The 14,903-nt window shown below is 34.9% G+C and overlaps 1 protein-coding gene and 1 long non-coding RNA gene across 2 annotated transcripts; one reads left to right on the forward strand and one right to left on the reverse strand.

Moving 5' to 3' along the window:
• Positions 1-4,199: 4,199 nt before the first annotated feature.
• On the reverse strand, positions 4,200-5,195 carry LOC106294722. The gene is made up of 2 exons (XR_001260902.1): positions 4,604-5,195; positions 4,200-4,367 (listed from the first exon to the last, which is right to left on the reverse strand). It is a non-coding gene; the product is annotated as an uncharacterized LOC106294722 (long non-coding RNA).
• Positions 5,196-7,470: 2,275 nt separating this feature from the next.
• On the forward strand, positions 7,471-11,312 carry LOC106311874 (BTB/POZ domain-containing protein At3g44820). Its single transcript, XM_013749199.1, has 3 exons — positions 7,471-8,378; positions 8,695-8,764; positions 9,054-11,312. The coding sequence occupies exons 1-3, from the start codon at positions 8,329-8,331 to the stop codon at positions 10,878-10,880; spliced, it is 1,947 nt and encodes a 648-aa protein (XP_013604653.1). The 5' UTR covers positions 7,471-8,328; the 3' UTR covers positions 10,881-11,312.
• The last annotated feature ends 3,591 nt before the right edge of the window (positions 11,313-14,903 follow it).

The following is a 14,903-nucleotide window of genomic DNA, read 5'->3' on the forward strand; positions in this document are numbered from 1 at the left end:
TTCGACTTGACATCTTTACGATTTCTTTGAAAGGTTACCCTCGGTACGACGTCGGCCCTTTTAAAATAACTCAAACCAATTGTATAGTGGTTACAACTAAGTTGTTAAGTAAACAGTTTACCGTTTTACACGATTGATTCGAACTTATACGAGAAAACAAGTTTTTTATCGTAAAGTTCCCACGGTAACTACAATCGAGACTAAACGAGAAACCGTATAACCGAAGCTCGAAGGAAAAATCTATGAAGACGAGACGAGAGTGCGCGATGTTGGTATGGTGCAGTCGTGCTCGCCATACGTCGAGCGGGACGGAGACGCCTCAGCTCATCATATGGCGAGCTGGGATGTTGACATCCCAGCTCGCCATATGGCTAGCGGGACGATGCTGTCCCGGCTCGCCGTATGGCAAGCCGGATAAGGTTGAGGCCGAGTTTTGGCTCTCCCTGGGTTATTCGTATGGTTTGGGAACAATGGTAGGCCTTCTTCCCGTTTCATTACTTGTCTCCCGGAAGTCATCTATCGATGGCTTGGTCTATCCATTTCGATAACGTTTCGTATAACTCTTCTTTAAAATTGTATGAGGCTTTTAATGTTGATTTTCGACTTCCCTTTTTAGAAGAAACATTTCTCGGGAACTTTCCGGCGTTGAATCCGCTGTTATCGAGACATCACTGAAGACACTCGTTTGATCTCTCTCTCTCTCTCTCTGGCGTTGGACGGTTTTTTGTAGCATTTATTTGCATTTTCCACCATGCTGGACACTTAATATTTCGTTATTTGGCTTGGAAAATCTCACAATTAATTCCTTATCCATTCTCTACGATACTTTCCTTATCTGATTCCCATAGACCCAACCTCCCTTTTTAGAATTCCGCAACAATAACTTACTAAATTTGCATTACTTGTAAGTTTGTAACCCACATTGTCCAATAGTCAAGATCTTTTCTAGTCTCATGAACATCTTACACTTAGTCTGCAGTTGACTTGATTCAACATTACACGACTACAAGTGTTTGAACACTTAGAAAACTAGATACCTTCCACGATAAAACCTCCCAAATTTTTTTTTCTTAAAAATAAAAACTAGTTTTTGATCCGTGAGTCCGCGGATGGTTATAGTTCATAATTATATTTTCACTTTTAACAATATTGTAAACGTAGTTGTTCATGTGTCTAGTTATTGATTCATATCTTATTGAGTTTTGACATTGATATGCTTTGTTCAATGTGTTTTGCGTCTATTTATAAACTATTAAATTGTGTGTTTTTATTGTATTTTTATTCAGTTACGTTATTCGATGACTTGGTAAATTAAACATTTAAGTATACTTATATTTTTATTAAATTATATTATAAATATTGGGATTAAGTTATTGAGATTTTTAAAAAATAAATATATTATTTAGAAATAAACATAAAAATAATGAAGCAAGTTAAAGAAACATTCAAAATAAGTACATATTATTGCATATTTTATTTAGCAAACCTAATTTAAGTTATTGAATTGGCCATTTTGTTAAGATAAATATTTTTTTTTAAATTAATCACAAACATTAGAATTTTTAATTTCAAACTTAAAACTACTCTCTAAAGTTAGATCTACATTGGAAAAAAAAATCAATGGTTGAAAATGAGAGTGTATGGAGGATTGCTAATACTGACCATTGATTAGAAAATTTCAAGGGTCCATATTCATTCAATCTGTGCTTCTTCTTCTCTCTCGCCTCTTTTATTTCCCCTCTTTTCAATGGTTACATGTAAATCTCTTTGTTCATCACAGACTCACATCACAGATTGACAAATTATTATAGCATTTTTTTGTTTTGCTATCTCTTTATATTTTTTGTTTTACATACAGATATTTCTTTTCTTTATATTCTCTTCATCTCCACAAATGAAAAAGGCACAGACACAGCAAGCATTAACTTCCATAACGTTTTTGCCTCTCTCTCCCCAAGACTACCTCCGACGGTGAGATTTGAATATGTAAATGTTGTCTGATGAACCGTAGGTGGTGACATGAGAATCAATATCTTGATGAACCGGAGGCGGTGGCTCATGCCGTCACGGGATTGATCTTGTAGAAATCTCAAGTTGGTCGTATGAATCAAGCTCGTCACCGGTTTCAAGGTTGTTGTTGGTCTCCTCGACGCCGGATCAAGCTCACCGCCAGTCTCGTCACCGTATTCAAGCTCACTGCCAGTCTCGTCACCGTATTCAAGGACAATTATATGATCTAGCTCACGGACAATGAACAGAGGAGGCCATGGCCGACGGTGGATGTGCTGAAGCCGACGGGTTTAATTTGTAAAGATCACATCAAATTTATTTAGATGGTTTACTAATGTTTTGGTTTAGTAATTATATGGTTTAGTAAGGACAATGAACGGCCGTGTTTTATGCCAATAGCATGCAATGGTAATTTAAAAAAAAAATCGAGGTAAAATATAAAATGTACTCCAATTTTAATAGTTTAGATAGATACTTTGGGAGTGGATCTACTTTGGGAGTGGATCATTTCACTTCCCCACCCCTCCCCAATATGGATATAACATCCATTAACATGCTTTACTCAGAAACGGTTTTTCTTGGTTGACCTTAATACATGAATTCTCATGCTTACTCTCCGTTGAAATTTTTCAACATTTTCCTCACTTACCATTAATGATTCTCAAAAGACTGAAACATATTCCTTTTCTCATATGTTCACAATCCTTATCATGATATCTCCACTCATTGGATGTCAAGATTTTTGGATGTAATCAAGGGAAAATTACTCTTATTGTAACATTTGAAACTTATCTTGTAACGTAATTCTTTTCCCAAGTTGATCACCACTAGCATACATCAATATCCAATCGAACACAAAGCTATATGTTAAGGTGGAGTTTTTGGGCAGATCCAATCTGATCACCAAGTAATGTTAGCACTTTTCATTAAAAAAATTATTATTATTTGCCACTCCCAGTAAATCCATCCATATTGGCAATGCATAGAGATTTGGTCAATGTAATGATGCTCCATGATTCCATTCATGAACCATCAAAAAGATATTTGCTATGTGTCAATAATATCTTCTCAACACTCTTTTGATTTGATCAGAAGATAGACTATTTTAAACAACAATGTCTTCATACCGATAAATTGGACGTCTATGTTTAATGATTGTTAAGAGAAGACCACAATCAGTTGTTTGTACCATAAACCTTACCAATGTATGGGCTTCTTCTATGAAATAATCAACAATGTAGTTAAAACTTGAATCACTCTTTTGACAACGTTGCAATGATAGACATACAAAATTTTGTCATATTTGGTAAAGACTACACAAGATTTCAGAACTTGATTGAGAATATTAGCATCGTGAAGGCAAGATTAGCCTTCCATATCAGCCACTGGTGAGGCTATGTCAAGAAATGCTAGAGCCAAGATGCTTGGTGGAAACCAAAAAGGAAAGATTTTATTGTAATGATAAAAGTATAACTTATGACCATGCAATGATAACCAATAAAAAATGCAAATGGATCATATTTTGACGCGATCAACACATAATAAATTTTACCTCGAGATGGTGTAATATTCCGTTCCAGGAACCAGGAAACAAATTCAACCATAAGAAATGCATCTATGGATGCTAACAAGTAACAACAATGACATATCTACAAACCCAAAAATTACTTATATACATGAGTTGACACTTGGCATAAAAGGCTAAAATATAGAAATCATGCATTTTTTTTGAGTTGGGTTTGATTTTTCCAGGAATGTTGAGTATTAGTACAATTTTTTTAAACTGATTTACAAAGATTTTTGTTGTCGATTTATTATTGAATTGAATTTAGGAAAATTTGATCCTGTAACAAAAACAAAATAGTATAACTTAAAAAATAAGACCTCAATGCAAAGTTCATTGCTCAGTAACTCAAAATCCTATTTTGATTCACATCGATTCCCTAAGACAGGTATGAAGGCTCCTCAATAACATTATCAAACAATTTTTGTGACTTGCAGAAGAGAACAGTAAAGGAACACAACATAGACATAGCAGCTACACAAAATAAACTCTAAATCGAGATCTAACATGTAACTGAGAGTTTTGCAAGGCCTGAAAAATTAAAAAAACAGAAAAAACAAAAGGATGGATGCAACTTAACGACATAGAAGACAGCTTTGAAAGATACAGTATTTAAACCAGATGCTTCAGAACAAGATCCAAAAAGAACACTTTCACAAGAAAATGAAGAATATCTTCTTACAGTTCTTTGTCTAGGTACAATTTTAGATACAGAAGCTAACTTAAGTCGCTTTTCACCACTGCTCGATATCCAGATCAAAACCTGCAAGCCCTTCTTCAATGTAATCAACGCCTGCCAAAATTCAAAAGGTACAAGTAAGAACACAAAAAACTAGCTACAAGTAGCATCGTTTGCTACAACACATTATGCTTGCATCTCAAAGTTTGAACAAGTAAAACTCTCAAAGTTTTCAACTTTGAGCTTCATACAAGTACTAATCAACCTTCCTTCCATCGCTACACATTGTGGTAACAAGATTTCTTCTGCATAGACATCGTAGTGAAGACAAGAGATAGAAAGAGACGAACTTGTTCAACGTTGTGGTCAGCAGCATTGTAGGTCACAAGATCTTCAATGTAATCAATGCTTGCCAAATGAAACACTCGCATAAGAACACAAGAAACTATCTACAAAGACAGAGATTCAAACAAGCTTCGTCTTTTGTTTGAGGAGATCGATAGCCATAGAGAACTGAAGAGACGCTATCAGGAAATTCATAAGAGAATCAACGAATAAGGAAAATCACTGGAGAGACCATAAAATCAATAACACTTATGAATAATCATGCTTTAAGGGAGCGAGAGAGATTACATGAGCACTAGGAGAAGATACAGAGACAAGAGCATATGTAGATGTTTAATTAGAGGAGATATACAAGAGAGGAGAGATTTCAAAGTGGAGAGTCGAAGAAGTGAGCCACCGTAGTTGTGAGAGAGAGAGGAGAGATTCGGAATTGGAGCCGACTAAGGCCAAGCTTCTCGGCGTTGATTTCTCATCCGTCTTTTTTTATCTAAGGATTGAGAAGAAAAATATTGAGAAAAAGTAAAAGGGATTAGGGTTTGGTATTGAGAGAAAAAGAAATAGATATGAAACAATTGAGAGAAAAATTGGCTGTGAATTTCGAGAGTTTGGGAGAGTGAAATAATTTTTGCTAAGTCTTTCCTCGGAAATTAAATAATTTTTCCGCCTAGATTAAACACATCGTTTTAACGATACGCATGCTATCTAAAACAAAGTTTTAGAATCCGAAAAAACAAAGATAGCATTTTCATTTTGAAATGCTATCTTAAACTGGGTGTTATAAGAACTATAGCATTTACGTAAAACACTATCTTCACGTGCTATCTTTATCCACTTCCCTTGTTGTGGCATAGTTTCAACTGTTGTGTCGCTTAGAACGTACACTCTGGAGACCACTTTCTTGAATTTCTCCATGAACTCCATAAGTCCTTCTTAAGGGCCTTAATACATCTTCCATAAATCAGTGGCCGAGGCTCCATGCCAGATAAACCAGGTTTAGAGCTGGTCCGTTGAGGCTCTCCACTTTGAAATAGGTAATGGAAGTAAATGATGGAATCTTTAGTCAATCTGGAGAACCAGGTTTAGAGCTGGTCCGTTGAGGCTCTCCACGAACAACTGACAGTATTCAAAATCTTTCTCCTCGTCAGCAAAATTTTATTAGCCTCATTTTGTAGAGTAAGACGATCAATTATGTTCTTTATCATCTCTATCATGTTGGCGATATCTATCTATGACAGGTTTCTCCATGTGTCGGTTTGATCGTCTGCAACCATAATGATTGATTTTTTTAGCGTTGCTTTCTAATTCCTCACAGACAGTGCAATTCTTTTAATCTGAACTAGGACCCTGATCCGCGCGCCAGCGCGCGCGGATATGAATTTTCAGTTTTTAATTATTTATTTTATTAAATGATGTATTTGTAATATTCGTTCATATTATATTCACTAAGTAAATATTTTTTTTTGCATCTTAAACTATCTATTTTTTTACGAATGTGTGATATCATATAAAAAAATATAAAAAAATGAGTATATAGAGTTAATTAGATAATTGTAAAAACAGAAATTTTGTTTCGTGTGCGATATCATATAAATAATGATCCACCCAGTTAACAAAAATCATGATTTTTTTTTATTTTTTATTTTTTTTATTTTGACAATTTCTTTAAAACTATATTAAATTTAAAATATTTTAATTAGAATATTTTTAATATATTTACCTTTTTATTTGAAATGCAACTCAATATTTTTTTAAAAAATTACAAAAAAAAAATTTAAAAAATTAAATATGAAAATTACATTTTAAATTAAAATTATCCTAAAATATGATAAGTTTTGATGTAAACGAAAACTTAAATTATGTCAAAATAATTATATTCAATGATAATAACAATTTAAATTGATTATTTTTTAAAAAAATACAAATTTCAAAAATATTTTTTGAAAGAAAATTCATTTATCTTTAGAATATAAAATGAAAATATTATAATTAAATAATAAAAAATATAAATAAAAATCATAAATTTAGCAAATGACAACTGAGTTATATTATGGTAAAATATTTTTTCTAACAATTTAGCAAATGACAAATGAGTTATGAGCAAATAATACCATATAATTTTTAAAAACATAGCCATTCTTAAATATTTTTTGAATAAATAATTATTTTTAAATTTAATCAACTGAAAATAATATTCGTACAATTGTGTGAGTCAAATTCTAGTTTTATTGATGCATGTTATATATTAGTGTTACATGTTTTAGGTAACACTTTAATGATGCACGTTTTTAAAAATCTCCATTATTAAAATTATGCACGTAAGGATAACTCATGAGTTTTTTTGGTTGATTAAATGACATTATGTCCAAATTTATTTAAGGATATTTCATTAAGGTAACTGAAAAAGACAAACCATAAAATAGGAAGTTTAAATTCATTTAAGCATATTTCATTAATGTAACTGAAAAGACAAGTAATAAATTAGACAGTTTTATTCGTTTTAGGATATTTCATAAATGCAACTGAAAAAGACAAGCAAAAAAAAAGGGAGTTTAATTAATGAAGTAAGAACATTTTCAAATGGGTACTTCTCTTTTAATAATATAGATTCAACACGTATTTGAAGTATGCTTGAATTTGATGGTAGGTTATTTGAAAGTTGTTTATTGATGATCATTAATCTGAGATACAATTACAAGATAATAATAAGATTTTATGATAATTAGATCAAATCAGTAAGAACAAGGAGAATATACTATAAACTCAACTCTTGTGCCGAGTTATATGTATGCTTGTAAATGTCCCTACTCGGTGGCTTACTCCTTATATACAAGTCTTTTTTATTTTTCTCTATCAAATCGATTTGAAATTGTGCCGACTTCATCTTCGATTGGGCTGACTTGAATTCAATTGGACTGAATTCGGTTTGTTTAGTGAGTATTATCCAAGAGATGTAATCTATCTCCAACACTAACAGAAAATATCGAAAGCCACCTTGGATACGTGATGCTTCTACCTGGACCTTTACCCTCTTACATCTCTAAAGTCAATGTTGACTATCCCTTTAAAAAATGTCGAAACTCATACACACAGTTGCTTTTGTCTCTTTGTCTCCTTAATTCCCTCCTATATGTTTTCTTTTCTATTTTAATTTCTGCTGAAAAATATACATAACGTAAAAGTGAAAAGAAAAACATTTTCGTCTTGGGATCTATAAAACTGATATATCATCTACTTTCCCTGATTTTACTCTAAAAAATCTATTCTTTATTGCCTTGCTTTCATTTACTCTCTTGGGTTGGTTGGTGAAGACGAGTGAAGTGGAAAGAGGCCAGCAGCTTCGACCAAACTCGAGAGAAATTGTTTGTTTTCAATTTTGGTGAAAAAAAAAGAAAGTATTTATTATATTTTAATTTTGTACTTTAAATCGTTTTTGGATGTTCTTCGGTCTTGGGTTGATTTTAGCTGTAAAGGGCCACACATACACCATTGCCCACAAAATGCCCCCTTCTTGACGTCTCTCTCTCTATGTGACTTTTGATTTGAATAACAATTATTTCTTTGATGGAGTTTTAGTGGTGATCATTTTCTCTTCAGTTTATTAATTCTCCGTTGAGAAACTTCTGGCTTTTTTTTTTGTTTTAATTTTCTTTTGAATTTCTATGTGAGATGTGAAATTTGTCAATTTTGATCATATTTCTGAGCTGGAAGTTGGGTCATCTCTCTCAGAGGCATGTCACCTGCAGCCAAAGTCTCTGAGTTTCACAGAGAAGGAAATGATTGGTAAATCACTCTTTGTCTTTCTTTCTTCTTTATCTGCATGTATGTGTATTTGTTGTTCTGTCTTGAATTGATTCAGTTGCCCAATTCTATGGTCTTGGTAGCTCGGAGACCTTAAAGTTTGCAGCTTTTTTCTCAATTCTCATTTTAAAGATGTTCAGTGAGAGAAGGATTCAGAAATCATTTGGCTTTTTGATGTTTTTTTTTTTGTTTCGGATACTGACCTGGAAAATTAAATAGCTCTTACAAAAAGATCTTCTCCAGATGGAATTTCCCTTATAAGTTTTGTTACAAAGAGCTGAATTTTAAATTCTTGCAGGTTTTGCAGAACAGGTCTTCCAAGTGACATAACTGTTGTTGTGGATGATGTGAAGTTCCATCTTCATAAGGTATATAGCTTTTTTATTACTCATCATGATGCTTTGCTTTCTTCCTGAGTTTGGTATCCATTGCCTTTTTATCTTTTTAGGTAAAGTATGTGTTTGATGGTTAGAATTTGTGTGAATCTCTAAGATGAACCATGGAGATTACCCTCTAGCTAGTGGTTTTAAGTATTCCGGAACTGTTAGATGTTAAGCTACATAGATTCATTAACTAGTTCTGTGCATGTACTTGAATGAGTATCTATGAGTGTTGGTAGCGACCCTCTTACAGAACTACAAGGGGGTTTATTTGCAGTTTCCTCTAGTGTCAAAATGTGGAAAGCTAGCACGGATGTATGAAGATTCTAAAAGTAACGATAAGAAATCTCTCTGGACAACAGTTCTCGAAGATTTCCCAGGTGGGTCAGAAACTTTCCTGACGGCTGCAAGATTCTGTTACGGGGCTCGGGTAGATTTCACCTCGAAGAACATAGTTTCCACACACTGCGCAGCTGAGTACCTCGACATGACAAGTGAGTACGGGGAAGATAACTTGATATCCCAAGTGGAAACATTTTTGCACAAGCACGTGCTTCGCAATTGGAAAGACTGTATCCTGGCCTTACAAAGCTCCAGCCATGTGTTGAAATCTGCTGACAAGCTTCAGACAATACCTAAACTCATGAACGCTGTTTCAACGATGGTGTGTACTGACCCTAGTCTGTTCGGATGGCCTATGATGATGTATGGTACGTTGCAGAGTCCTGGTGGAAGCATTCTATGGAACGGAATAAACACAGGAGCGCGAATGAGAAGCTCTGGTTCGGATTGGTGGTACGAAGATGTCTCTTATCTAAGCGTAGATTTGTTCAGAAGGCTCATCAAGACGATGGAAACCAAAGGTATACGCGCGGAAAGCTTAGTGGGTGCTATGGTGTATTATGCGAGAAAGTACTTGCCTGGTTTGGGACGGTGGCAGAGCAGAACAAGTGGCAGCAACAACAACAAAAGCAGAACAAGTGTTGTGAGTTTTAGTTTGGCAGCAGCTTCTTCGTCTTCTTCCTCTATGTCTCCTGTTGATCAGATTGCTTTGCTTGAAACCATTCTGAGTCTTCTCCCTGAAAAGAGAGGAAGATCATTCTGCAAGTTCTTGCTATGTCTTCTCCGTGTTGCTTTCATTTTGGGAGTTGATGGGAGCTGCGTGAAGCAGTTAGAGAGAAGGATAGGGATGCAGTTGGAGCTCGCAACGCTCGAGAATCTTCTGATACTTAACTATTCCGATTCAGATACTTTGTACAATGTAGATTGTGTAGAACGAATGATCCGCCACTTTGTATCATCATCGTCATCCTCAGAGCTATCTGACTTCTCGCCTCCATCGTTGGATCCAGGGATGTCTCCTTCCTCTTTGAGGAAAGTGGCTAAGCTGGTCGATAGCTACATGGCAGAGGTTGCTTCTGATGTGAATCTGAAACCTGATAAGATGCGGTCTCTTGCGGCAGCTCTTCCAGAAGGTTCAAGACCCTTGTACGATGGACTATACAGAGCCTTTGATATCTATTTCAAGGAGCATCCATGGCTATCAGATAAAGACAAGGAACAACTCTGCAACATGATGGACTACCAAAGACTCTCAATAGACGCTTGCGCTCATGCTTCCCATAACGACAGGTTACCGCTCAGAGTTGTTCTTCAAGTCCTATTCTTCGAACAAATGCATCTCAGAACCGCACTTGCAGGGGGTACCAATGTCGCGAACACCGGAACGGCTCATGCAATGACCGTTCCAGGACAAGAGATAGTTGAGAGGGATGGGTGGGTGACGGTTGTGCGCCAAAACCAGGTTTTAAAAGTTGATATGCAGAAAATGAGGTCAAGGGTTGGAGAACTGGAAGAGGAGTTTCAGAATATGAAGCGGGAAATGAAGAAGAGAGTGAGCAAGTCCTCTAGCTCAGTGAGCTCGCCTCGGCTGGTCAAGATGGGCTGCAAGTTTCTTCTTCCACGAGCCTCTGATGCCAAGAATAATGATACAGCCCAGGGATCTGTGTCCAGCACTCCAAGATCTGCTGCTGCTGCTGAACACGCACTGCCTCGGTCTTCCCGCCATTCCAAACACCGTAAAAGCTTCTCATTCTTCCGATAAATCTCTCTCCGAAGCTCGTCTTCTCTATTTACTCGGGAAAAAACCAACAGAGAAGGGGGTTGCATTGTTTCAAGAGGAGCAGCAGCTGGTCATTTGGAACTGGCTCTCTTTTTGTTCAGCAAACTCGATTACTCTTCGGTTAAGAGTATTTGCCGCGGTTTTCTCTGAAGGTAAAAGTTTTGAAGACTCTTACCATCAAAGGTTTCGGACAAGTCATGCCTTTGTGATCTTTGTGGTGTTTGGGAAAATGGGTATACGGTAAAAGTAAATAATCTATAGAGAAAAGAGGGTATAATTCTTGTCTGATTTGATATGATTCTGTGGAATCTTTGTAGATGTGTTATTGTGTCTACCTGTGTGTAACGCTTTCTTAGTCATCTTATCATCTGCAAGCATGTTGCTGTTCTGTCAATAAATATAGATTCTTTTATACTGTTCAGATGCATTTAAATGGTTCATAAACGAATTACGCTACCCAAAAACTGTATGAAGTGGAATATTATTTTAAAAGTTCGACAAAATATTTTGTTTATTGAAACAAATTATCAAAATGTTTCTGTAACGAGGATTAAACCCTAGTATATGTTAAACGTTCAGAATAAATCTCTAATTACTCTCTAATTTACCTCCAACCTTTTGTTATACTATATAGACCCCAACTAACAACTCGATTCTTAGGAATCTCGAACAAAGCTGTCTGTTTTATATAATCAACTTATTTTTAAAATATGTTAACTGTGGTGATATCCATATGGAAAGTCTTAAATATACTTGTTCGCCACTCCAAGTTAGACTTGGTCTCAAAGGTATTGTAATCCTATATAAAAGATCTATTACTCATTGAATAAGATACACCAATTCCTCTTTCTATCTTCTTTACCTATAACACGTTATCAATACGAAACCCTAACCCTGAGCAAAAACTCTAAACATTAAACAAAGAACGCACAAATGATAGACACCCAAAAGAATTATTATAATTTCAAAGTTGAAAGTCTATCACAGATCTAAAGTCTTTGAAGTCAAGAGAATCGAAGAAAAATATCAAATCATATCAAGACTCAGACACTGCAGAAGAATGTCGATGTCCGTCCTACAAGTTCGTTCAAGTGACAATTTCGCTGACTTATTCACCAAGCCGCTAACCATTGCTACTTTCAAGAAGCTAGTTCATCTTATCAGACTACGTCATCTCAAAGATCTCGACGTATGTACACATGAGGGGAAGTCATTACGCGATGTACTCTTTTTCCCTTAATCATGATTTTTTCCATTGGATTTTCCTGATAAGGTTTTTAACGAGACAACATATACGGCGTTTTGAAAGCACTTTGGTATAATGGACATCAAGGGGAAGTGTTATGAATATTGTGGTGATGTCCATATGGAAAGTCCTAGATATACATGTTCCCACCTCCAAGTTAGACTTTGTCTCCAAGCTATTGTAATCCTATATAAAGGATCTATTACTCAATGAATAAGACACACCAATTCCTCTTTCTATCTTCTCTACTTATAACATTACTCACCTTTTTTTTAATAACGCTTCAACATATATTTTTCATCGATACGTTAAGTAGTTTAGATATTATAATTTGAGCTATAAGCAGATCAATAACATTCATAATAAAATTTATTGCTGATCATATATTATAATTTGAGCAATTTCTTTATGTTTTATATCTAGTTAGTTTTGAAACATGTATTAAACTTTTTTTGTTTAAATAACACTTCAACACATAATTATCATCAATATTCAGTATTTTAACTAAAACCCGCATTAACTGATTAGATCTTACAGTTTGAGCTATAAACAGATCAACAACATGCATAATAAAAATAATTTGAAAATAACTATTTTAGATTGAATTTTTTGTTTACTTCGGTAAATTTTGTAATTGTTGTTTACGTAGTATTTGTTTTTAAAAGAGACATTCCAATACATTAAAAATGTGGAAACCATGGTTCTTGAATATACATATAATTAATGTAAAAAGAAAGAAACTCTAAATAAACACATGTTCAGAAGAAGTACTTCGTTGAAATGGTGCTCACCGTTGAAATGGTGCTCATCGATGCTAATGTAAGTAACCTTAATGTCTTACTTATCTCACTGTAATGCCTATATATATGGAATGTAATGATTGATAACATGGTCGAACATAAATTTATTTCTAACTTCAGTTCTATATGCTATGTGATCTAACGTGAATGTGTTGACTCAATTCTTAAACAAGGTTACAAAATTCATACAAGTGTGAAAAATGATTTAGTGAACCAATTTGATTCTTTCATGGCTGAAGGCAAGTCAATTTTTTTCATAAAATTCTATATGAACCATTCAAGTGGATCATATCGTACTATGAATCACATTTACAAGATAAGCGTCCTGTCAACAACCTGTGTGAGAATCTGTGAAGATTTACCAAGAGCAGTGACTGGCCAATTGCAAAACCATACTAGATGGAACTTTCAACCGGGACTACTTGGTTGTTTAGTATCATTCCTCACTATTCTATTTTGTATATATGCTACATATTCTAAACTGTTAGTGCAAAGATGACACCACAATTGAGTAATGCAGAAGATAAATCAAGAGATAATCGGATACAAGCACCAACTATGCTTTATTAGAAATCGCCTAAACAATCTATTACAAGACTTGCTTATCAGTTTTACACAGCCTGTTAACACCCTAACAGCTGCTACTGAAAGATCCTTAATCTACTCAAACTTGTCTCTCTGTCGTCAGTACTTCAGCATCTGCTTCAGCACGGTCCAAGAACACCCTTAAGGGATTTTCACCATTCCTCTATAATAATAGCCAGTGTCTTATGGAATACACACGACTCCATAACTCTTTTATACTGATCTCCACGTTCCTGAAATTCTAGCCTCCAAGGAACATGGATATGGACAACTTCCATATCAATAAATACACTTTCCTTTTCTTGAAATGTACTTATTCCTCAAGGCATAAACTTGCTCCCCAAGTTTATCTCTTGTCTTTTCTCCATGGTATAAACTTGCTCCTCTAGTTTATCCCACGCCAGCTCAGCATCTTGAGTCCACATGGTCTCTACCACTCCGCATGCCGCATGCCTCCTGGTTTACTCTCTGACACACACTGCCTCATCAATTACTTCAACGACTACGTCAAGACATAAACCCTCAGTTTATCCTTCTCCATCTCAGCATATCTTGCATCCACATGGTAACCCACCACTGTGCATGCCTTATGTAGTAACGACTAATGTATCCAACATCAGTGACTTCGTCGCCAAGTTAGTCACGGAAGACTATTGACATATACCATCTTGATGTTGAATTTTAGCATATTTTTTTTTTTTTTGGTTAAAAGGGCAATTTTAGCATATCTTGCATCTTCATAAACCAGAAGTTGAATTTTAATTTTCTAAATGTTATCGGACAAATAGTCAAAGTGACCCATCTTGAGGTTGATTCAGTCAATGGGAAAGACACCAACAAGATTTCCATTGAACTTCACAACCTGAGTATCTATCGAAGACTAAACACGACTTATATTCAACCACAACATCAAATACTATTTTTAAAAGACTAACATCTTCTATTTGAATTAGGGACGAACGTCTCCCACCTGTATTATGGGGTCAATTTGCAACAGATGTTGCTGATGATATTCAGGTTTGTAGTCAACATTCACTGATTTGTGTTTTGAGGTTTAGAAAGATTAAAGTTTGAAAAGTTAAATATTTACGGATGTAGACAGTTTCTCATTGATGGTGGATTTTATATTAGTAGTGTTTCTAATTGTATATTTGAATATATTTTTTTTGGCTGAAGATCGGAGCATCTCCAATGCCTATAATGTGTCAGATATCACACCTAAATTCGAATATGGCAGAGGTGGAAGTTTTTGTGTCTATTTAAATTTTATTATGAACTTTTAGTCAATAATTCACTTCAGGCATGTTTGTTGGAATGTTTTCCTTAAACTAATCGACCATGAGTATTTTTAGTTTTCTTTTTATTCTATACTAG

Source organism: Brassica oleracea, chromosome C1, assembly GCF_000695525.1.
Source record: "Brassica oleracea var. oleracea cultivar TO1000 chromosome C1, BOL, whole genome shotgun sequence".
Taxonomy (NCBI): Eukaryota; Viridiplantae; Streptophyta; class Magnoliopsida; order Brassicales; family Brassicaceae; genus Brassica; species Brassica oleracea.

Bases quoted from the DNA above. Each gene is read 5' to 3' on its own strand.
- LOC106311874 (XM_013749199.1), top strand. From the start codon at position 8,329: ATGTCACCTGCAGCCAAAGTCTCTGAGTTTCACAGAGAAGGAAATGAT. The intron at 8,379-8,694 runs GTAAATCACTCT...AAATTCTTGCAG, and splicing joins CACAGAGAAGGAAATGATTG to GTTTTGCAGAACAGGTCTTC. The intron at 8,765-9,053 runs GTATATAGCTTT...GTTTATTTGCAG, and splicing joins TGAAGTTCCATCTTCATAAG to TTTCCTCTAGTGTCAAAATG.